The sequence below is a fragment of the Chiloscyllium plagiosum genome, unplaced genomic scaffold (assembly GCF_037043375.1).
Source record: "Chiloscyllium plagiosum isolate Xiang-an unplaced genomic scaffold, Cpla_swu_hap1 HiC_scaffold_42, whole genome shotgun sequence".
Classification (NCBI taxonomy): Eukaryota; Metazoa; Chordata; class Chondrichthyes; order Orectolobiformes; family Hemiscylliidae; genus Chiloscyllium; species Chiloscyllium plagiosum.
This window is the reverse complement of record NW_028270180.1, coordinates 7,009,391-7,035,097: the sequence shown is the minus strand read 5'-3', so window position 1 is coordinate 7,035,097 and position 25,707 is coordinate 7,009,391. Positions and strand designations below refer to the sequence as shown.

The following is a 25,707-nucleotide window of genomic DNA, read 5'->3' as shown; positions in this document are numbered from 1 at the left end:
TCAAATAATTAAAATCAGCTTCATCTAGGAGCTTGCTTCTATGTGCAGGACATGTTGCCATTTTCAAGGTAGAAAAGGAAAATGAACAATCTGTTTTGTTTTTTAAAAAGCTATTGAATAGATAAATTTGATGATTAAGCACCCAAAGCCTTCAATGCCACAAGAGAAGGTTTCACACAAATAATACAGAAACATTTGGCTTTAGTCATCCATTTAGTCACCCAGTGATGGAATGAGAAGAGATCAAACTTCCAGAGAATAAGGGGCAACACAACAGTCCCCTGTAGGTCGGCAGACTTTCAGTGCATTAGAAATGAAAGAAGACCTGTGGCTGGGAACAGTTCTTCCCCAAAGCAAGCTGAACTCCAAGGCCTCAGACAGTAGCTGCCATTTCATTCTCTTTGCAAGTCTAAGTGGCATCTTCCATTTCAGACTGCTCGAGCTGTGTAAACAGATGATGATGCCCTCAGAATCAATCACGATTTCAACTGGATATGGCGGGAAAGGGGAGAAAACAAAAGTTGAATTTAAAAATCCCATTCCATTAAAGCATTATGCCTTGACAAATCTTTCATAATCTCTTCAGAATTGGAACACTGATGTTAAAGCCTTTCTGGTTAATCATCCAACATTTTCCCCTTTGCATCTGGTTTCAACCCAGATGTTGCAACATTTTTGAAAACTAACAGATGTCAAATATTAAAACATTTCTATATGATTTCAGTTCATTAAGAGTGAATTCCCCCTTACCACCAAGCATCTCTCCTTTTCTACCACCACTCCTCCAATGTCATGATAGAATCAACTTCTTGTAGGGGCCAAAGCCCATGGATGAGAGTCATTTGTAACTCATCCAGATTCTTTGCGCATTTTTGAAGTTCTCACAGAACACAGAACAGTGCATGATAGGAACAGGCCTTTTGGCCCACCATGTCTGTGCTGACCATTATGCTATTCTAAACTAACTTTTGCCTACACATAGCCTGCATCTGTCTATTTTCTGTCTGAATGCTGCTTAGACATTGTTATTCTATCTGCTTCTACCACCAATCCTTAAAGCACGTTCCAGGTGCCACCACTCTCTGTCTAAAACATCTTCCTTGCGCATCACCTTTAAACATTCCCCACCTCACCTTAAACCGATGTCCCCTAGTATTTGACATTTCCACCCTGAGAAAGAGACTTTGACCATCGACCCTGTCCATGCCTCTCATTATTTTATATACTTCTATCAGGTTACCCCTCAGCCTCTGATGCTCTAAAACAATCCATGTTTGATCAACCTCCCCTTATAGCTAATACACTCCAATCTCAGTAACATCTTGGTTAACCTCTTCTGCACCACCCCCAAACCCTTCACATCCTTCCTATAGTTCAGTGACTAGAAATGCACAGAGAACTCCAAATGTAGCCTGACCAATGTCTTATACAGTTGCAACATGATTTGGAAACCTTTGCACTCAATGCCCTGACCAATGAAGGCAAGCATGCTGTATACCTACTTTACCACCTTATCCATTTGTGTTGCCACTGTAATGATTGCTACAAGGTCAGCCAGCTGGACCTCATACAGTATGAGTTCCCTGATTGGGGCTGTTAATCCTATTCAATCAGGAAGTCTTGGCTGACATATAAAGAAAGATGAGTGGCAGAAATATTGACACTCTGGCGCCTGACTCTGTATGAGGCAGCTCTAAAGTGAAGGACGGTTCAATGTAAATAAAGAGTGATTCCAGCCTCTGTGAAGTTATTCCACCAGCAGCGATGGACTTGGACTCCAAGATCCCTCTGTATATTAATGCTCCTAAGGGCCCAGTGTACTTTTCTATTGCATTTCACCTCTCAAAATGCATCACTTCACACATGTCCGTTTTAAATGCCATCCACCATTTCACCGCCCAACTTTCCAGCTGATTTATATCCTTTGATATCCTTCCTTACTATCTACAGCTCTACCAATTTTCATGTCAACTGCAAACTTACTAATCAAATCAGCGAAATTTTCATCCAAATCATTTATATATACTCTCATGGGTTCAATAAGTGCATTTAAAAATGAAGGATAGGCAGACATCAGCCATGCCAGGTTTGTGCTTCAAAATGAACCGCAAAATTCCATTTTAAAGCTCATTTCCTGTTCTTAATTCTACAAAACTTATTGTCTTCTTATTCATTCATGGGATGTGAGTGTTTCTGGCTAGGCCAGCATTTATTGCTTATCCTTAATTGCCATCCACACTGTGGTGGTGACCCATTTTCTTGATCCATTGCAGTCCATGTGATGTAGATACAACTAGAGTGCTGTTCGAGAGGCAGTTTCTTGATTTTGATTTTTTGTGACATCGCACAAACCAGAGACTGCTAAATCATTTTACATTTGGCTTTCTTAGCTATTAATCTATCTTGCATGTTGATAATATTTTTGCGGCATCCACAGAATCCCTATAGTGTAGATAGAGGCCATTTGGCCCATCGAGTCTGCACCGACCTTCCGAACAGCATCCCACCAAGACCCATGCCCTCACCCTAGCCCTGTAATGCTAAGTGGATCTTCCATTTGTCATGCGTATCCTCGACACTATGTGGCAATTTAGCATGCCAATCCATCTAACTTCCACCTCTCTGGACTGTAGTAGGCAACTAGAACACTCAGTAGAAGCCTATGCAAATATGGGGAGAACATTCAAACTCCACACAGTCACACAATGCTGGAATCAAATCTGGTTCCTTGGTGCTGTGAGGCAGTAGTGCTAACCACTGAGCCATCGTGTTGCTCCCAATCCATGTTGTATCTGTAACATAACTCTCACCAATGTTGCACAACACTGTCCCCAACCAATAATCACTGGAAAAACAGTAAATGCAAACATGGATAGTTTTGAATGTCTAAATAAGCCTCAAATTAATCATCAAATATAGAGATTCCCCACTGGCTGCTGATAATCTCAGACAGTATGCTGAGGGTCAGCACAGAGTACTCTTTGATACCGGATACTGCCTCCTCACCTGTCAAGTTGACTTACTAAGTCACGTACTGTGGCAATGAGATTTTCATTATTTTGAGGGTTGGATAGAATAATACTGTGTAGTTTCCTCATGTAGGAATCAATGGTTTCCAGGGTGGGTGTCTCACCAGAGCCTGCAAAAAAATAAGAAAACTTCCAGTTAAAGAATAACAACAGCATCAGAAACAGGCTAGTGTCATTATTTTGACAATTATCACTGCAGTCATTCCCCTGAAAGCATCACACCCCTCTGGAATACCTATAGTACCTTCCCAGATGGTTGTTCTTTTCAGGCGAACTCTAATGTGGAATATTTAACCATGATGATCAAGTCAACCAAACCACATCCTGTTTGCTGCTGGTTAATATTAATATAACAAGTAATTAAGATCAGAGAGGAAAGAGGTGATGGCTTTGATGGATTAATTGATAACTAAGGGGAAACAAAAGGAATTTTGTGGCATGTCGTAATGTTTCTATGGACCAGAACATCTTGGGTTGAAGACGTGTCATAATATATCTGAATGGTTTGATTAAAAATACGTATAATAGAGGAATAGCTAGAGCTATAGGAGAGAACTGTTGGACTAATAAACAGATAAAATCAAATAAAATGTGTTGACCAGACTGGTTAGAATCCATTAACAACAGATTCCCAGCAGAAAAATCATTGCGCATAAATAACTAAGTGGAAGAAGATATTGTCATTCACTTTAAATTTCACATCTGGAGAATGGTCACATTATAACTTGAGGTACCAACAATATTCGTGGCTTCAGGAGAGGACAGAATTGGAAAATTAAAACATCCCTGTTTTATAAGATATTATAAGATATAAGTTTAGGATGAGGATAGTAAACAGAATTAAAGAGATTTGTAATTACATTCATCAATAATAAATATGAAACAAGGATATAAAATCTTTAAGTTCTATAATTTTTACAAAAACAGCTCCTAATTTGGCACTGAGAGGTACAGGGAAATAGCATAAAGTATCTCACCACTGCCTTCCTTGAACTACCCTATCTTAGTCTTGCCAAAATTGAGTACTTGCTGTTAAGAAATAATGGAGAAGAGTCCAGTGCATCACTTTGTACTCCACAGCAAAATGCATACACTGCTTCTTCAATATTTGTTAAAACATTGTCTTCAGCAGCAACATTCTTTATGAGACACCTGTTGCCCCTTGTTAATGCCAACATCACAAAATTTAGTCTGATGTGGCAGCAATCCACTGTCAGTAGTTATACTCAATGTTCATTTTTATCTTTCAATACACAACTCCCGTAAGATCAGGTTATCACCTTGTGAAAGTTTGGCACAATAAATGACACTCGATATAGAACATCCCATTCCCAGAGCAACCCTGAGGTCCGATTACTCCTGCGACTTTCAAAGTGTAAAGAATCCTTGAACTAAAACCAGATCTTGGTTTCAGTGTAATTCTAGCCAAGCTGCCTTGGAATCTTATATTGTTTCAATGGACATTTCTAATTTACAAAAAGAAGATTGCTGGATGACAATAAACAGCATCCTAGTGTGAGTCTTGTTAACAAGTACCAATGTCATGTTTCCCATTTTCTCTTTCTTACTCTTAAGATGTTTATTCCAAATTTAATTGCTTCCATGGTCAGTGGCAATTTTCTGATATTGTGCCAGGGTGACTATTCTAAATGCAAAAATCCAGACAAACGTGCCTGTACTTGCCTATATTCGAGGCATTTATCCACAACAATTTGCAGCAGGAATACAAGCTTATTAATCTGGAACAACAACCTGCCTGATTTTTTTTGTCCCTCACTTCTACAGGATCAAAAAAACCAACAACAGTACCACGGTATGTGTCTTGGCTTTAGAGAGATACCTTGGAGACTTTCTGATCTTTATGATTCAGTACTGTACCACAAGTAAACCATGAGATTAGATTTCGCACTTTGCCAAAACTTTAATTGTCTTCAATGAGTCACAGGACTGGAGCATTATCTTAGATCTTCAAAAGAGGACATTTCAGTATACTACTGGAGTTGAACTACAAATGGATAAATATGGAGAGAATGCACATAAATGAACTGTGCTCATTCCACAGAATTTATAAACTGAGTTTTGCTCCAGCTTGCTTGCTTACTTTTCCTCTGTCATCATGAAATTTCTCGATACCAATCAGAGGCAATGAGCTTGCCTGTTACATTTATTTCCCACTTTTTCACCTGGAAATGTTTCCACTTTTCAATTTTAAAAGTGTAATGTTCTAAATTTACAAGATTGAAGCACCTGGCAATGGTACAGTAGCAAAACTTGATGTCAGTGCATGCCGCAGAGTATCCAAGTGCTGCTGAAGGACAACGTTCCTATTTCTTTCTTGCATCACATCAATCTCCAGCTTCTCAACCGCTGTTTTCATGCTTTCTACATGCTTCTGTAAGGCTGCATTTCTTTCTTCATACTCTATATTGGACTTTCGCAGCTGTCGGAGCTCCCTTTCTCGAGCTGCCAAAATCCAAAATAATTACATTTTACATTTGGGGTTCAAATTAGAACATATAACAAAGAAACTAAGGAAAACCTGTCAACCTCCCATGCTTTAAAGTAAATAACAGCAATTATACTATGAATTTAAATAGGCTTAGTGATGTGGAAGAATCGAGGGATTTAGAGATACAGGTGCACAGAACAAAAAGGCTAATTCAGTTCGATGATTTCATTCAAGAAGTATAAAACATAACAGCCAAAATATAACAATAAGCTATATAAAATCTTAAGACCTCAGTTGGAGTACTATGTGCAGCACTGAGAAGACATTGAAACTTTCAAGAGGGTATAATTCAGATGATCTCAGATGTGGTCTAGAAAGAGAGAATATGCAAGTATGAAGAAACTTAAAAAATATGATCTTTTCTCATTAGAAATGTTTAAAATTATGAAAGATGGGACAAGGTAGATCGATGAAAATTGCAGCCGAGGAGTCAAGAAAGAGAGAGTACTTATAAGGTTAAACACAAATTATTTTGAACTGAGAGCAGGAAGAACATTTGCACAGAAAGCGTTGCAAGACTGTGGAATTCACTTTTCATGTTAATGGTTGAAGCAAACACTATCAACCATAAGGTTAGACTGGATAAGTTGACGCATGGGAAGGAACTGAAAGAAAACTGTAACAAGGTGGGTAAGTGTGATTACAACTACATGCTTGTTCCCTGACATAGGTAAATAGTGCTAAATGAGTAGATTCAATATTTTACTTTGATTTATTTCAATGAAAAGCTTCAATGTTATCTTCCCCATAATTAAATGCTTTGCACTATAATATTTACATCGGCACTTCCTACCTTTGCTGTGGTCTAAAAATTCCTCAGAGAAAATTGGAATATCCAATACAGATCGATCCTTCAGTTCACCCTGCTTTTGTAAAAACACAGATCATCAAACAAAAGCAGAATTATTATCCATTTTCTCTATATCCAGAAAAATCTAGTCACTTGCTTCCTTTTGTACTTTTGCACATTACCAACAGTTCAATAGCATCACGACAGAATCCACATTAAACAGCTTCCCACAAAATATTTCGAGAACAAATCCCAGAGTACTCTTTTTAAGATATTTGCCAGTTTTTTGATATAAATTATTTTTTCTTCCCCTCACCTCTCTTCCAGGTATAGGAGGCCTGAGTAGAGGTCTACTTTCGCACTCTGTTCATGTTGTTCGATAACAGGCTTCCAGGAAGTATGCAAGAGTGCACTGCATACTACTCAGGAAATCCTTGACATCTCATTTGCCACCCTCCCACAAGTCAGCAACACTGTGGCACTAATTATATTAGATCTTCAATGAGACGTATATTCACTCTTGCTGTCCTTTGGCGGTTGCTTTTCTTTCACTGCATCTTGCAAACAAGGTACATTTTACTTTGTTTTACCAGGCTGTTTATAAAACCTAACGACCATAAACATACTGTTTTACATGGAAGATAAATCAAAAATGTATTTATAGACAAAGTTGAAGATCATACGGACTCGTCTGAAGGAAGGAACGTTGGTGGGTTTTAAAGCATTTTCTTCCACTCTCAAACTAATTTTTCTATAGTACTCTACCTCCAGTAATACAATTAGAAAACACAAATGATAGTTGACAGAACACCTAGACACCAAGTTCCATAAACAAACTTTTATATTTAAATATCAGGAGAAAGTGAGGATTGCAGATGCTGGAGATCAGAGCTGAAAAATGTGTTGCTGGAAAAGCGCAGCAGGTCAGGCAACATCCAAAGAGCAGGAGAATCGACGTTTTGGGCATAAGTCTGAAGAAGGGCATATGCCCAAAACGTCGATTCTCCTGCTCCTTGGATGCTGCCTGACCTGCTGCGCTTTTCCAGCAACACATTTTTCAGCTCTGCTTTTAAATATCAATCAAGATAAAAGACTGCATAGTTAATCTGTTCCCAAACTTTGGTGCCACAATTAAGTCACATTGCTTTGATAGGTATAATTTTCAAACAGAGGGTGGTGTATATATGGAATGAGTTTCCAGAGGATGTGGTAGAGGTGGGTACAATTACAACACTTAAAGACATGTGGACAGGTACATAGACAGGAAAGGTTAGAGGGATATGGGCGAAACACAGACAAATGGGACTAGTTCAGTTTAGGAAACCTAGTTGGCACGGATGAGTTGGGCCAAAGGGTTTGCTTCCATGCTGTGTATGATTCCATAACTAATGTTCATTTTCCCAAACACTGTCTCAACTAAGGATAGCACATTCTGATGACTTACATGGACAGTCTTTGATCTATCCAAATGGCCAGGGAGAGAAGTCACAAAGCGGAGGCAAAGAAACAATCAGCACAGACTATTCCTGGGTGTAGTTCAATAGAAGATTACAGAATGGACTGACAATTGGAAACAGGTTACTGAGTTGTAGGTGTCCTCCGTCTTCTGACAAAGTTATTAAGCAACAGTGAATTCTAAAGGAGGCAGTGAGAGGGGAAAGCTATGTTGCTGGAGTTAACAAACCTCAACTAAAATATGAACAATCCTTCCACCCGCAGCCTGTTAGCTGTTTGTTAATTTCCTGCTTTCTTGCAGAAATTGTACTAATTGTATTGTCTGACGAATTGGCTACTGAGTGGAGGCTGATTGATCTGAGTCAGAGCTTAGCCAACATTCGCTCTCTAGACATTGCCATTCAAAAGTGATCATAAAAGTTAAAGTAATTTCAGTCTATTTTTAAAGAAACCTTTACTCCTGAAGTAGTTATCACTTAGCTGATCTCAGTTAGAGCAGCAGCAGCAGCAGGTAACTAAGCGCAGATTAGGGTTGGAACCTAAAACTTTGCTTGACTGTATGGCTTCAGTGCTCAGAGAATATCAATCAAAAGAGCTCCCAGACACACAAGTCCTGAGTAAATTTCAACTAGTTTCAAAACTGGTTATTAGAAGCCTTGTAGGAGTGTTTAAATTTTATGAGATAAAATACTAACTACTAAATCTGGTGTCAAATCTACATATATAGGATCACTGAAAAACACATTTGCACATGTAATATAGCAAAAGAAAAGGTCAGTGATCAGCTATTATACCACACAAACAATCAATCAGTGAATCTGTTTAGGTCTATGCATAATTGCATGGGATACAGTCAACCCATAGTCCTGTATAAATTACTGAAATCAGATGCAGTTACACATAGTAATTCAAAGAAGGAAAAACTATTCATTTGAAATGGCCCATGTTGAATAGTTGAAAACACACCTTGCCTATCTTACTTATAGGGGATAAAAAAAACTTGCAGATCTAACTTCAAGAGAAATGAGTGGATCCATCTGTTATCTGGAAAACATCATACAGTTTCCCTTTGCAGCATTAATTCTGGCAAATCATAATATTCAATGAACTTCAACTGAGAACATCATTTCAAGATGTCACCATAATGAACAAAAAGTAGTTCCTATTGCTTATTTGATGGAAATAGCACAACCCCCTGTAGAAATAGTGTCATTTCCAAATTTAAAGTTAACCTTCCAGTCCGTGGGGCCTTCTTTCAAAACCTATCCACATTATTTTAGGAAATGCAGATCCTACTTATTAATCACTGCACAAACATTTCTTTTAAACTAAGGAAAATTCAATACAATCAATTTGTCAGCTATTTTTATTTTTTCAAGTCATTTGTACAAGTCACTACATGTCAAACTTCCAAAGTCCATTTTTAATCCCTTTTATAATTTGGCTAGTTTGCTAATTTATTTCAATGTGTTTTCTATCTCCAACATTCCCCCGTGGTTCTTCATCCACTGGCTGGGATCAAGGCTGAGACAGCTGCAGCATCCTCCGCTGTACGGATGTGGAATGTAATATTTTACCAAAGCCTAACTGCTTTTGGAAGGATTATACATTGGTGCTTCCAACACTGTTTTGTAACTATTTGGAGGCTTGTCATGACCCATCAGTGAGACCTGAGAGAAAGGAGGGGGAGGAGGGAACAGTGAGAATGAATCTTGGAGAAGACGTGTGTGTGTGTGCGCGCGTGCACATGCAATGCAGGATCATATCTCCTGTAACTCAGCTGGAGGCCCACGGTGATCATTGCTGCCTTGCAAACTCACAACTTCAACTCACAACCCCACTGGGATTCCAATCCCCCCCTTTGTGAAACGATGCTCTAAATCAGTCTGCCTGTTGTTACTGGGATGCTTTTATGAGTCTTCTGCTGGGAAGTTCTATTCCATATCTTCAAGATTTTGTAAACTACTTATAGCATGAAGAGCACACTTTAATAATTTTTTTAAAATAATAATAAGGCAACATGAAAACTGAAGCCGCTTTAACACATTTTCCCCCCGTTTACTTTTGGAAAAAGGTGTGATTTCCGCATGGGCCAATTAAAGTGAATACTTTTTTCTTCTTTGCATTATTGAAGTGTAACTGCATATGATTTCAGAAACTAATATTTAGCTCATACAGGTGTGGAAAAGCTGAAATGAGCTGTGCTGTTAACATGTCATAATATATTCATGACTCGGGAATTACAACTTTTTTTTAATACTCACCAATCACATGGAAATTTCTAGAATACAAGCTTATTTGAATGAAAACTATTAAAGAGACATGCAGGAAGAGGGGGATGTAAGAAGCTGAAATTGGAAGAAAGCAGAGTTCTTGGAGAGTTGTACGGTTGGAAGAGGTTACAAACAATGAGAAGTTGATGACATAAGAATTATTGATTGAAATGTGAGTGGGCCCTGAAACAACATCAGTCAGTAAGCAAAATTATGATGAGAGAGGTAGGACTTTGTGCAAGTTAGAATAGGGGCAGAGTAATGTGGATGAGCTTAAGGCTACGGAGAGTGGAAGTGGGTCTAGCCCAGGAAAGCACAGCAGTGTTGATCCTGGAGGTAACTAAAATATGGATATGTGCTTCAGCAGCAGAGGGGACTAACAGGAGGTTTGACAGAGGTGTTCAAAATCATTAGGGTCAGGGTAGGTAGGTAGAAACTATTCTCGTTGGCAGAGAGATTGAGAACAAGAAGATACCAATTTGAAGATGATTGACTAAAGATATAGTTGCAACTTTGGGATTAACGTTTTATGTAACAAACTGTTAGGATTTGGAAATGAACGCCCAAGAGTATAGTAAGGCATTCAATTGAGTTATTTGATGGAATTGGATAATTACTTGAAGAACATGGGACTCAACAAATTATTCTTACAGAAAGCTAGTGAAGATATAAAAAAAAATGGCCTCTCCCTGTGTTGTTATCATGCTAGGATTCTATTTAGTCATTAAAGACATATCCTATCTCCCAGTTGTATTTTTATAAACATATTCACAATTTCTCCGTCATTGCACATGTAAAAATAATTAATTATTAGTCCTACCTCAGTAACAGGCATGTTGTTGGCTCGAGATCCTTCATCTAAAAGATAGGGGAGATATGAAAAAAAAATTCCACATATGTTAGCACTCATTGGACTCAAGCCACTTATAATACTTGACTTTAATCTCAGTTTGATTTCTTATTTATGTCAGAGGACAACAAATACAACTTTTGTTTTGGTTAATTTTATTGTTCTCTCCTGAACACAGATGATGTTGATTCTGCAAACCCGATCTTTATATTTGGGAATGCAGCCAACTGAAGAAGAGTTGTGGACAGTTGTTTTTACTTGCTTCATGTAAAAAAATGCCTTCAGGTTGCTATGCAGAGGGGTCTAGCATGAGCAAATACAACAAAGACAGGGGAAATAAAAACTGAATTTGCACTTTACAGGAGCTAATTGCACCAGTGATTAAACTGCTGACAACATTCCAGTTGATCAACAAGCCTCCCTTTTTATTTTACCTTGGCTAAGTCCTTTCGTGTGTCGTTTGTCATCTGCTTTCTGGCTGAACCGTTTATAAGCCTCAGTCTGTTGGTACTGCTCCAGCTCCTTCATGTAACGCTCTTTGTCTCTCTCTGCCTCATCTAAATAATGCTGGATAGACAGAACAGACTGATTAGAAAAACAAAATGGTCACAGGGATGGGATGCACTCAGAATTTACAATATTAGTGCCAAACAGAGAACTCAAACTGACCAAATATTCACTCAGATAGTAACTACTATCAGGGCAACTGCAGTATTCACAGGCACATAGTGATGAAGAATGATAATGAACCAAATCAGTTCCCCAGTCACTTCATTAATATAAACATCTTTACTGTTATGTATGTGGACAGGTCACCTTGAAGGGTACAATGTATCCTTGTACCAACATTTGACCTGCTACATATCGATAATTCCCAAAAGGTGGTCTTTATTTAATTCCAAGCACTGCAAAGGCCAGCCTAACCAGTCTTTCTACTAACTCCACATAGCTCAGAAGCACTACAAAACCCAGAGTTTCGTCTCATTCAATTGGAGCTTATTAATTCATTTATGTAACCTGCTGGTATCCCCCAATGTGGGCCCCCGGCTCTTTATTCATTGTCCTCACATTTTGTTCTGGATGGGGGAGGGGCACATTAAAAGTAAGTTTTGAGAAAACATTAAACCAACTCAACTACCTCAACTGCATAAATATTAGACTGGTTTACAATGACGATGTACCATGTAGGAAAAATCAAATCTGGAGACATGTGAGCTTGTGTGTGGCATGTCAGACCCAAGGAGATAAATCATGGCATGGTGTTTCTGTTTCCCGGTCCCTTATGCCCGTTCCTCACCCTTAACCCTTCCCCTCGCGTCATTTATACTTGGGTACAGGTTCAAAACATCTACTCCCCTGTCCAAGGGCCCTTCTTGAGATTCACTCATGATTTACTTTTTGATTTTTAGAGGGTTTTTTTTCATTCTCAACTTATTTGTTAAGCGACTACTGCATAGTAACATCACCTTTCCATACTTATGATGACATATTGGGTATCTGGACTAACACAGTCACCGAATTAGGTTACATCAAAATCTAAAAATACCTCAATATCCTCAAAATATACCAACTCTCCATTAAACTTAAAGTCACAACACACAATGAAAGCATTAACTTCTTAGACCATATAAAATGTATATTGACACAAAAAACAGGCATAAGTTAGCAAATGTTTCTTCTCCACCCCCGCCAAGATCAGTGACACAGGTTAACACACTAAAAACCAACAACCTAAACACACCTTCCACAGAATCAAATCACAGATAATACATTTCTATTGCATATGCACAAAGCTGGAGAATTTTAACCCAGGTGGTTACTAACATTTTCACTCAATCTTAAACACAAATTTAACAATTAACACACTATTCGTGACAGTAGCATCCACCACATTTTCTTTCATCTCGTTGCAGCCTAAAGTTTGGAGATTCCACATTCATTTGCAACAAGTTATTAGCTCAAGTAATCAGTGATTTTGAGCATTCTGGACACCAAGCTCCAGGTTTGCAAAGCCTTTTCTCACTTAGAAAATTGTCTATGCCTCTATCCTTCCTACAAAAGTGAATAACCTCACACTTTCCCACATTATATTACATCTGCCTTTCCACCTATCTTTGTATCATCTGCAAACTTAGCGACAGGTCTTTAATGAATAATGTGAATTGTTGTGATCCCAACATTGACCCCTGAGGAATTCCACTAGTCAATGGCTGCTATTCTGAAAAAGATTGCTTCATTCCCACGCTGTCTTCTGCCAGTCAGCTAATCCTCTATCCAAGTTAGTACCTTGCCCTCATCTTGGATTGTAATCTTATTCGGCAGCCTACTCTGCTGCACCTTGTTAAAGACCTTTTGGAGATCCAAAGAGATCACGTCCACTGGTTCTCCTTTCTCTAACTTGCTTGTTATCTCCTCAAAAGAATTTTAACAGATTTGTCAGGCAGGTCCTCCCCTTGATGAAGCCATGCTGATTCAGCTCTTTTTAACCTTGCATTTCCAAGTAATCTGCAATCTCATCCTTAATAATGAACTCTAAAATCTTACTAACGAATATGTCAGGTGTATTGGCCTAGAACATCCTGTCTTGTCCCTCCCTCCCTTCTTCAACAGGGGTATTAGTCATTTCCCAGTCTTCTGGGACCCTCTCTGACCTGAATGATTTCTGAAAGAATGCCATCAATGCCTCCACTATCACCTCAGCTTTCTCTTTCAGGACTCTACCTACACACCATCAATGTCAGATTCACAGGTCTATAGTTCAGAGGCTTCTCCTTACAAGCCTTTCTTAAATAAAGGCACAACGTTAGCTGACTCCCAGTCCTCGGCACCTCACCCGCAGTTATTGATGATCCAAATATTTTTGCTTGGGTCACCACAATTTCCTCCCTAATTTCCCACAACATCCTGGGATACACTTGATTGCAGATTTATCCACCTTTATGTTTTCTAAGACCTCCAGCACTTCCTCTTCTGTAATGTGAATTGTTTTCAAAACATCAATATTTATTTCCCTGAGTTCTCTAACCTCCATTTCTTTCTCCATTGTAAAAACAGATATCAAATATTCATCTAATATCTCTCCCATCACCTGAGATTCAACACAAAGATGATCTAATTGATCTTTAAGAGGCCCCACTCTTTCTTTAGTTGCTTTTTTGCTCTTAATGTACTTATAGAATCTCTTTGAATTATTCGAACCTCATCTGCCAAGGCTATTGCATATCTCCTCTTTGTCTTCCTGAATTCTCTCTTTAAAATGCCCCTAAACTCTTCATATTTTTCAAGAGATTAATTTGATCCCAGTTATCTATGTCTATCTTCTTTTTTATTCTTGACTAGAATCTCAATATCTTTATTCATCCATTGATCCCCACGCTTACCAGCCTTACTCTAACAGGAACACATGCCTCTGAACCTTTGTTATCACACTTTTGAAAGCCTCCCACTTGTCAGTTGTCCCTTTACCTGTAAACAGTCTACTCTAATCAACCTTTGAAAGTTCTTGTATCATACCGTTAAAATTTGCTTTACTCCAGTTGAGAACTTTAACTTTAATGGAAGGCTTATCTTTTTCCATAACTATTTAAAAACTAACAGAGTTATGATCACTGGTTCCAAGTGTTCCGCTACTAACACTTAAGTGAATCATCCTGCCTTATTTCCCAAGAGGTGGTTAAGTTTGCTCCTTCTCTGGTAGGCACATTTACATATTGATAAAGAAATTTTCTTGAACACATTTAACAAATTCACGCAAGACCTGTGGTTCGTGTCCCTTAAAGCTCTGTTACTACAAAGAAATGTTACAAAATTACATCCATATTAAAAGGAAGTCTACAATTCTGGGACTTTAGAAGCATCCATTATGAATTACTAACTTAACAAATCTAACCTCTCAGCAACAAAGATAGAAATTGCTGGAAAAAGTCAGCAGGTCTGGCAGCATCTGTGGAGAGAAATCAGAGTTAGCGTCCAGAGCTTTGCTTCAGAACTAGCAGTAGCTAGGAATCATGTCCTCACCATTACTAGTTCTGAAGAAGGATCACTAGACCTGAGACGTTAATTCTGATTTCTCTCCACAGATGCTGCCAGACATGCTGTGCTTTTTCATCAATTTCTGTTTTTCTTTCCGACTTCCAGCACCCACAATTCTCTTTTTATTGTTTAGTATCCATCCTCCCAGTACCTGTTTATCGTCCGCAGGCAATTTGCTCCACTCATTTCCCAACATTCTGGTGATTTCGGAAAATGGAACATCCGGCCGTTGTGCTCGAAGCTGCTCCCGACGCTCATTAAGAAATCTCACATATCCAGTCAGTGGAGCTTTTGGTGCATTGCTGTCCTTGGTTGCTTTTTTCCTTTTTCTTCCTTTTGGCCAGCCCCCTTTCTTAGCAGTTTTCTGCTTAATAATACAAAAAAAGCTGTTTACCATGTCAAAGAGACTCACCCCGTCAAAAATCAAATCAATCCATGTGTAGTTTGGTTGAGACTCATTCTTCACCAGTTAGACCACCTCCTTTTTTAAAATTCAATTACTCAGTTTGCTAGTTCATTCAAACCAACAGTTTAACTTATTTCACATCAAAGCTACTGTGGCCACAGAAAGATTATGCAGTCTGCAAAGAACCAAATCAACCTGGTATTCATATTTTTCAATTATTTACAACAGGTTTTATTATGAACGAACATTTTCAATCTTTGCACTCACAAAGCTTTACTGCCCATTTCACTTTATCAGCAAATTATAGAGAAGATGAAATATTTCAACAGATACAGTCTCCTGCTAAAGATACTGCCTGGTCTAGTAACAAGTCATAGAATACAGAGAATGTTAAATTCAATTCCCAGTCTGTGCTCAGTTTACTGACCTCAGTCTAGTTTCTAAAGAAAACACAGCATTCTCAGAAGGAAGGAGGGCAAGAGAACCAGAGTTCTCATTTCTAATTGTTATTGATCAACCATTCTGAAAATTTTAATGGAAAACAGTATTTAGCTTGGCTGTGGCATTGCCACTGTTCAGCTGCATATCACTTGTACCCCCATCAGGAGAATAACAATTAGACAAAGCATTACAATGTAGCTGCGGCATTGGAAATCTTTATCTTTAAAGATGGGAGTTTTTTGTCATATTTAATATCTTGCCAGATAGTGGGTACATTCCAAAAATAGTTATAGGTTTGATATTTAAACCCCAATCTATAATTGGAATATAATTAATTTCACAGACATTTACAGTATACTCCCCACAGGGAGGAGGTTCATTTCCTACTGAAAGTCTAAATTGTGTTTGATTCATGTTTGCACCCGTCTCTGAAATGGTTTTTGAAACGTTCCCAAACTTACTCTGACCACAGAGTTAACTATCACATTACACATAATAATGTTGGTAGGCAGAAAATATATTACCTTGTCTTGAGACATAAAAGAAAGATAACCAAGGTGAAAACCATGAGGTCACCAATGTGATTTCAATCACAAAGGCAGGTAGTGTACTGAATAACAAAAGGCTTATTGTGTACAATATCTGTACTTGAAATGTTCATCATTGCTCTTTCTTGCTGAATTGAACGCACAATGAATCAATGTGACTCTTGGTACAAATTTTGAGATTGTCAACATCAATGACTGATGTTGACAATACTGGGGAATATAACATATTGATTTCAGGCACAAACTCACAGTCACCGAAGGTACAGTTAATTGCAGATGTACCTCAGTGTGAATCTCATTGGATTAGTGTGACATGTTTTTCTACCAAATCATCTTTGGCCTCTCTGACAAAATAAAAAGTTAATTTTGTGCCACACTAGATAGACTTCTGTGCCATTAGAATTATTAGAGCTCTCTAACCCTCACAGCTGGGAGTCGTAGGCTTTAATTCCACCAGACTGTGTTGGATTTCATCAGAGGTCCCAGCTCATTTTTTAATCCAGTCCCCAAATAACTCACTTGAGTAACAGACATATTAGTTCTACACATATTTGGGCCAGTAGCAATACCAAGGAGAGAAACTAGTTCCTCATATTAAAGTAGTGGGCCACATTTTTCAGAAGGCTGCTGAAATAAAAACAAAAATGATGGGAATACTCAGCAAGTCAGGCAACATCTTTGGAGAAAAAAAAAGTTAATATTTCAGGTGCATGAAACTGTGGAGGTTTATTTCCTAGCTGGAGCTGAATTAGCTGAATACAGCTGGAATAATAATGCTCTCCACAAGCACAATCTATCCAGGTGACTAAAGAAAGACAGGCAAATAGCATGGTTTTCTGTACGCAAAATCTACCAATCACTAATGTTCACATGCCAAATCATGATTGACAGATGGCAATTTGGGTTATGTACAAAAGGATAGATAGTATTGCTGCAGCCATCATGTGAACATGAGACAGAACTTACAATAAGTGGCACTTTTATTCTGTAATATGGAATGGCGGAAGAAAGCAAAAGAGATAGAGAGAGATCTGAGCCACAAGCTCTGGAATTTCATCCCCACACCTTTCTTCATCTCTACCTCACTTTGTTCCTTTGAGATACTGCTTAAAATCTCTCTTTTTAGCTAAGCCTTTGGTCAGCCAACCCAATATTGCCTTATGTGGCCTGATGTTATTTAATAATGCTTACATGAAGTTACTTGGGATTCTTGATTATATTAAAAATGCAATATAACTACAGTCATTATTGTTGAATTAAAAACATAATCCAATTATATCCAACTGTTAATGTCTGGTTCTCCTTGAATACAGAGTTTATCTATTAGGACTCTTCCAATGCGTTATCCTGTCTCCTTCCTTAATCTTCCTCAATGGTTTTATTTCCATTTCATGTCCACCTTTTTTCAAATTTTTCATTAAATTCTCTTAAGTGGAAAAAAAGACAGCTTGAATTTATCCAAATTAATTTCCAAAGAAATGTGAATTTTCTCCTCTGAATAAAAAGAGTACTGCTTGTGGCTGAAGAACAATGCGTCTACTGTGTTCTTTAGCAATCCAGGGATGAACACAGATGGCTTTGAAACTCACCTCCTCCTCACTTCTTTGCTCATTGCTGTCTGCTGCCTGAGGGGACTCATTCTGCAGTAACTGCACCTGGGACAGATCTTCCACAAACTCTGGATTGTTCAGAGACTGTGAGACCCCAGAACTGTATGAGCTTTCTGGTCCTGAAAAGCTGCATAAAATGAAAAATGGCTTTAAAGTTTGCTCTGCAAAGAAGTTCAGAGTATAGTGCACTGATGTTACAAGGCCCATTTAACATATTAACACAAATATGCTCCAGAATAAAAAAAACTGCACATCCGTTTATGTGCTTCTCATACAATATTCCTAGTTTCCCACTTCAAAATGTTCCCACTAGCACTACCAGTGAAAGGGCTGCAACCACAATAATTAGGATGATGTCATGGCATACCTCAAATGCTCTCTCCAAGTATAACCCCCAATTCCGGAAAGGCAACATCTGTAATTGCACTGCTGGAGTGCTTTTTACAATTCACAGTGACATAGTACAAACAATTCACACACCCACCTGCACTCTTTAGTGGAAAGAAAAACACTAAAAAACTCACATGAAAATTTCAGACATTCAGTTACCCTTCACTAGCATCCAATGACAACACCATTGACTTTTATTGGGGCCAGTGCAAGTCAATGACCATAGTGGACTTCCTGCAGCAAATATCCAAGCTGTGTTACTTTGCTGTGCTTTTTCAAAATTTGGTAAGTCAACTGCTTCTGCATAAACTAGAAACTAATAAATTTCTGGGACACATTTCAGACAGACAACTTCCCTGGTAGCACAGAGCATTTGTCAATCAAAACATACCATTACCAGTTCTGTAGACCATCTTAACTATGAACAATCTTGATAGAAAATGTGTCTGCCAATGTCTACTTAATATATCATTTTGTTCCCCATTAAGACCATTGTGACTTGAATTTGAAAACCGTGCTTACTTAAACTGGCAATCCAACAATAGATTTTTCCCATTCGAGTTTATAGCACAAGAAAGTGAAGCATCATTGGTAGTTGTGATGATCAGAGCAATTTAATCCGCTTATGTCACACATTAGAGAATATATATTTAACTCCAAATCTTTCACAGCATATTCATATTGACACATTTGAATCCAGTGACTGTACTGATACCACACAAGTAACCAATTTGTCTTGTTTGGTTGTGCTATGTTTAATTAGGAATTAGACTCAAATGAGGTGAAGAGTCCCCCATCTATCCACCACTTGCAACAAGGCTGTTCACATTATGCCTTCAAATTCTGGTTTGTGCATGCAAACACTGCTGTTCTCAGGGGAGGCAATGCCCTTGTGGTATTACCGCTGGACTGTTAATCCAGTTAATGTTTTGGGGTGTTAAGTCAAAATCCTGCCACAGCAGCTGGTGGAATTTGAATTCAATAAATATCTGGAATTAAGAATCTAATGACCATGAATCCATTGTCAATTGTCAGGAAAAACCCATCTGGTTCACTCATGTACTTTAGGGAAGGAAACTGCCATCCTTACCTGGTCTGGCTTACATGTGACTCCAGACACACAGCGTTATGGTTGACTCTTAACTGCCCTCTGGGCAATAAATGCTGCCTAGCCTGTGACGTCCTCATTCCATGAATGAATAAAGGTTTTTAAAAATCGCTTCAAGAAACAACAGCCTTTGATTTAGATTGAGTTAATCAGAAGCTAAGGCCTCTACAACATGTTTAGTGATCAAGAGGCATTGCTGAACAAAATTGTTACAATCACAAATATAAATTGAAAAGAGTACGGCATCAAGCTTCTAGCAGAAATATCAACATATGGAAAATGTCACTGAACAAGATCACTTCTGTAGAAGTGGATGAATGAGAAAAGTGAGAACATTTGGCAACCTTCCAAGACAGCAGCTTGCACAGCAATTACTGCTTAGTTACATAACAGTATCAACAATATGATGCACAATCCAGGGATATGGAAGTTTTGTTTACATCTCTTACTTCTGTTTACTTATGCTGCTCTGAATGCTAGCTGCTGTGTATATGTTGAACAGAGATACTTTTGAATATTCCAGTAATAATGTCTGTCAAGGCCATCTCAAAACAAATGATCATTTGAGCGAGAATGAGGCTGATCTGTGCCTGTAGAATTATACCTGGTAGAAATCAGGGCTTTAAAAGGGGGGAGGAGAGAGAATATGCAAAACACAGTGTGCGCATGTGCTGGAACAGAAATAAGTTTTCTGTACAATCCTATATAGTCATACAATTCTTGCTCTGTCCTCAATTCTCTTCCTCACATTGTAAATGGCTGTCAATTTTCTTTCTTACCGTTCCAAAGAGCTTTCAACTCTTGACTGAGGTAGCTTAATTGACGAAATCACCTAATTAACTGTTATTGCTTGGTAAGCATGTTAGTGGCCTTCCAAAGATTGTGGGGTGCAACTTAGCTGAACCGAATTTTAGCCTTTGTCAATACAATTTTGGTCATGGATGGATCCTTTGATCTCCATATCTCAGGAATGCTGATCTGTTGCAGCCAACGACTAACTCAGACTTGGAGTTAAATTGTGAGGACTTCCACACTGTGCTTGCCTCCCAATGCATATACTGTACATGTTCACAGAGAACATGGGCAGGTTACTGGGGTTTGCCAACATCAACTAAAGTATAAAACACAAAGAACTGCAGATTCTGGAAATCTAGAACAAAAACAGAGTGCTAGACAAACACAGGAGCTCTGGCAACATCCGTAGAGAGAAGAGATTTAACTTTTTGAGACCAATGACCCTTGTTCTGACGAAGAGTCACCAGGCTCGGAACATTAACTCTTGTTTTGCTTTCCATTAAAGTATATTGGAGAAACAGTCAGCATGTACAGGGGAACAAATAAAAATAAACACTTCTTACCCAATTTGCTTCCAGCCTCTGGTATCTTCTCACAAACAAATTAATCAAAGACAGTACAAAAGATCAGTGCCTTTGGTAAGACTACAGTTTAACATACCCTGCATCGACTGTCAGATCTGCACTCTCTTTTGACACATCATCATCAGCAAAAATGGGTGGCAATGCTGTATTGGACATGAGTTCATCCATCATTCTAAGAAGAAAATATTACATTTTAGCAAATTCCCATTCTCAACTGTACAGGTTCAATTTGTTTTTTTGAGTATCATTTTATTCATTCTTTCAACCTTATTTGCATTCAATAGAATATTGTTTCAAATGCCAAAATTTTGGTTGGAATTTGTGTCATTCATAGGGTAACTGCATCCAGCATATGCAGTCCTCACTTTCTCCGAACTGTTTTAAGGATCAATGAAAGGTTTTAATCTATGTTTCAGCATTTCTGTCATCACAACAGTGCTTATTTGTCAGAAATATTCAATAAAAAATCAAAAGACAGATTCCTGTATGCATAAAATGCTGCAACTATGCCAATATCATCTGACCCCAAAACACCTGCAAAATACTAACCGGCCATCCTGGATCAAATGTTTTGACAGGTTGAGTGTTTACAATATATATAGCTTTATCAAGATAGCAAAAATTACTATTCAGTAGAATTACAAATGACAAATACAGTTTATAGATGGTGCGCCTCAAAGTATCCTTCATCTGCTGTTTATTCATTCTTTATTTATTTTGGAACTCATTATAATATTCACATTTAATTCTGATATATAGTACTTCAATGAAAATCTCTTTATTTTGAGTAGTCTTATGGATGACATAAAACACAGGACAATGATCAAGAGAGTCTCAGGTGCAAAACATTTACAATAACATGGCACAGAATTTGGGTCAGTATGATATTCCACAACAAAGCCCATAATAGTCTGTACTCACTGCATGCAATCTATTTGTTGTTTTGGTTTTTTCAACAAAATGTTACAGGTGTTGTGGAAATACGTGGTTTGATGCAGACTTCGGCATACAATTGTGGCATTTGACACCCCAGTTACTCTGGCTCTTCCAAACCTATTTTAAGATCTCACTGTGAGGCCTAATTAACTGATTATATAATGGCGATATCCTGAAGCTATAAGTGAGAAGGAAATAAAAGCTTGGCAAATGAACTGCCCACGTCAACATTTACACCTCAATAAAGGGAACTATTGCAGACCATGGCCAAAGAGACAAATCACGGTGACCCTTATCTCGCCCATCCTTTTAACGTTCAATGGCTTCTGTTGAATGCCTTCACAATATACTTGGGTCCTCTGGAATAGAATAGGGTTGCAGAAGTGCAGCTCATTGAGTCTATCCCAATATTTCCAACAGAAATCCAGTCAACCCTACCATCTTCCCACATCACTTATTCATTTCATTTTTTTTCAACAAGTATTGTTTAATTTCCTTGCTAACACTAATTTGAATCCACATCGAGCAAAATATCAGGAAGGGGCACATGCCAATTCCTAACCACTCAGTGTAAACATTTCCTCGCTTGTTGCCATTGGTTCTTTTGCCAGTTAATTTATGAAGTTTGGGTTATGGGATTATTGATTCTCCAGCCACTGAAATCAGTTTCTATTTCTTCTAGCTACCCCTCAGTAAATTTATACATCAAATTTGTTCATCAAATTCTTTCAGGCATCTTAGATCTAAGGAGAACAACCCCAGTTTCTCTGTAATCCCTCATCCCTTAGGTCTTAGTAAATTTGTTCTCAAGTCTCTACAAAGTCTTCACTTCCTTCTGGTGCCTAGAATTAGAAACCAACATCACAGTGGAGTCAAATTATTTTATATTGGTTCAGTTAAAAAAAAAATTTGCTTTCATTCTCTTTCCCTCTATTTATAAAGCCTTTCAAAATGGCAGGTTTCAATACAATACATTGTACAACCATGGCTTTATCAGACAATTGCACACAGCTTGGTTATTCACATTATGTAAACAGCTCCACTTACTTGAACCTGACACTGCATCAAAATAATTTTCCTTTGTGTGCTCTTTGTTTTCCTCAAAGGCTACATTTTAAGAGGCCACTATTTCAGACTCAAGAACTCATTTATTGGATGATGCGTAATCTATTAATGCCTTTTCAATTTGTTTTCACATTTATGGTACTTGGGACAGATATACAAGCAGAAATAGAAGAATTTAGCATAGCATCAAACAGCGGGAAAACAGATCCTTTGGTCTAACCAGTCCATGCCGACCACAGTCCCAAACTAAACTAGCCCCACCTGAATGTGCTTGGCCCATATCCCTCCAAGCATTTCTTATTCATGTACTTATCCAAATGTCTTTTAAATGTTGTAACTGTTGTATCCACCATACACTAATCATTCTCTGTGTAAAAAAAAGTTGCCCCTCATGTCTTTTTAAAATCTTTCTCCTCTCACTTTGAAGATATGGCCCCTAGCCCTGAAATTCCCCACCCGAGGTAAAAGGGACCTGCCATTCACCTTAACTATACCCCTCATGATTTTATAAACCTCAATAAAGTCACCCTTCAACTTACCACCCCTCAGTGAAAAACATCTCAGCTTATCAAGCCTCTCCTCATAATTTAAACCCTCCACTCCCAGAAACATCCTGGTTTCTGAATCCTCTTCAGCTTAATAATATCACTCCACAGACCAGTGAGATCACAGCAAATGCATTTTCATTACATGTACACAAAACTAGACAATTTTAACCAGACCTTTGAGTTATCGTATTTCAGATCTCAAATCTCAGACTAAAGGGGTTATGAATTTCACACTATTTATTTAAAAAGGATCTACAACATTTTCTCTATGGAGAAGCTAATGAACACATGCAGCCTTATGCTAGAGTACACATTCATTTGCAAGGAATTAATTATTAGTGTTTTTAGCTTTTCCTAAAATCTTTCCTTGAAACCTGCTCTTTCTCTGTTGCAACCTTCTCTCCCACCTTGTAGTCCTCTTCTGCTCCCAGCATTGATTAGATTACTTAGATTACTTACAGTGGAAACAGGCCCTTCGGCCCAACAAGTCCACACCGACACGCCGAAGCGCAACCCACCCATATCCCTACATTTACCCCTTTAACTTAACACTATGGGCAATTTAGCATGGCCAATTCACCTGACCCGCATATTTTTGCACTGTGGGAGGAAACCAGAGCACCCGGAGGAAACCCACGCAGACACGGGGAGAATGTGCAAACTCCACACAGTCAGTCGCCTGAGGCGGGAATTGAACCCTGGTCTCTGGCGCTGTGAGGCAGCAGTGCCACTGTGCCACCGTGCCGCCCCTTCATCTTTTATCCTGTTTACCTCCTTCTTTCAGACTCTCTCCTTCTATCCCACTTGCAGCCATGTCCTTTCCAGTGCCTTCTGCCTGCAGCTTCTTCCTTTCTATACCTCATGCTTGCAGAGCCTCCTCTTTTTTACCTTTCTCCTGCAGCCTCCTACAATATCCAAAACTCTTTCCAGTGTCCTTCTCCCATCCAATTCCACTCTCAATTCTCAGACCCTGGAACATCAGCAATTCCTGGACCTATCTCCCAGCAACCCCTAAAGCCTGATAGAAGCAACCCTCCCTAATGCACAGCTCCCAGCAGCTTCAATCCCCATAAGACCCAGCAATTGCTGGACAATTCCATCAGACAAGGCTTCCTTCGGACACCTCCACTGGATGGCAAATACCAGAGGTTAAATGCTGGCTAGACTGCATCCTAGCATGTACTTTTCTATCAGTGTTTTGAATTGGAATCCCTACAGTGTAGAAATCGGCCCTACAGCCCAACAAGTCCACGCTGACCCTCCGAAGAGCAACCTGCCCAGACCCATCCCCCACCTTACATTTACACAGACTAATGCACCTAACCTACATATTCCTGAGCACTATGGGCAATTTAGCATGGCCAATTCACCTAACCTGTACATCTTTGGATTGTGGGAGGAAACCGAAGCACCCGGAGGAAACCCACGCAGACACGGGGAGAATGTGCAAACTCCACACAGACAGTCACCCAAGGTTGCAATTGAACCCAGGTCCCTGGCACTGTGAGGCAGCAGTGCTAACCACTGAGCCACTGTGCTGTCCTCCAAATGTTTTATATCCACAAACATCGACAGAGTTGATTACTTGTTCCCATACAAGTACACCCAGTTAAGGGCGGCATGGTGGCTCTGTGGTTAGCACTGCTGCCTCACAGCACCAGGGTCCCAGGTTCAATTCCAGCCTCGGGCAACTGTCTGTGTGGAGTTTGCACATTCTCCCCGTATCTGCGTGGGTTTCCTCCCATAGTCCAAAGATGTGCAGGTCAGGTGAAGCGGCCATGCTAAGTTCACAGCATTGCAAACCAATTTCCATAGTATTAGGAGAATTAGTCAGAGGGAAATGTGTCTGGGAGGGTTACTCTTCGGAGGGTCGGTGTGGACTGGTTGGCTGAAGGGCCTGTATACACACTAGGGAAGTGCTCATCCAATTATCCCTTAATTAACAGATAACCATCATTTGTAACTAGTTCCATTTGGTCTTGAGCATCCATGCCAGATCCTAGGGCACAATAATCCCGGATGGATAGGTTGCCACAGGACAGTAGCCCAGTGACTTGCTCACTGGTATTGCGCCAATCAGTAGCAAATGCAGAAGAGGAGAGCCTGTGATTGCAGGAGCATGAGAACGATAGAATTTTGATTAGAACAATAGCTTCTCTCAGATTCTGTCTTTCTTGGGTATAGGGACCTAATTGTTCTGACTGATTATAGAGGGGCGGTGCTGCCTAGACAATCGCCTTCACCCTAGATTATCACTGTGTGCTCTCCTCTCCTGGGCCCTGATACTGATGGTTTCACTTTTAAATCCCCAATGCAATATCAGTCCACATTCTTAATT

At 39.0% G+C, this 25,707-nt stretch overlaps 1 protein-coding gene across 6 annotated transcripts in view; it reads right to left on the bottom strand.

Annotated features, from left to right (window-relative positions):
- Window positions 1-331: 331 nt before the first annotated feature.
- The window catches only part of hmg20a (high mobility group 20A), a 48,314-nt gene continuing 22,938 nt past the window's right edge, over window positions 332-25,707 (bottom strand). The window contains exons 2-10 of one of the 6 annotated variants that reach the window (XM_043680412.2): window positions 20,897-20,992; window positions 17,923-18,070; window positions 15,090-15,305; window positions 11,341-11,473; window positions 10,877-10,914; window positions 6,332-6,404; window positions 5,277-5,492; window positions 3,024-3,139; window positions 332-488 (exon numbers count right to left, since the gene is read on the bottom strand). In XM_043680412.2, coding sequence (XP_043536347.1) covers window positions 477-488; window positions 3,024-3,139; window positions 5,277-5,492; window positions 6,332-6,404; window positions 10,877-10,914; window positions 11,341-11,473; window positions 15,090-15,305; window positions 17,923-18,070; window positions 20,897-20,991 — 1,047 coding nt within the window. In that variant the 5' untranslated portion in view covers window position 20,992 and the 3' untranslated portion in view covers window positions 332-476. Of the gene's footprint in view, window positions 489-3,002; window positions 3,140-5,276; window positions 5,493-6,331; window positions 6,405-10,876; window positions 10,915-11,340; window positions 11,474-15,089; window positions 15,306-17,922; window positions 18,071-20,896; window positions 20,993-25,707 lie in introns of those variants that run through there. The other 5 variants (XM_043680409.2, XM_087982184.1, XM_087982183.1 and 2 more) reach the window with 5 other exon arrangements.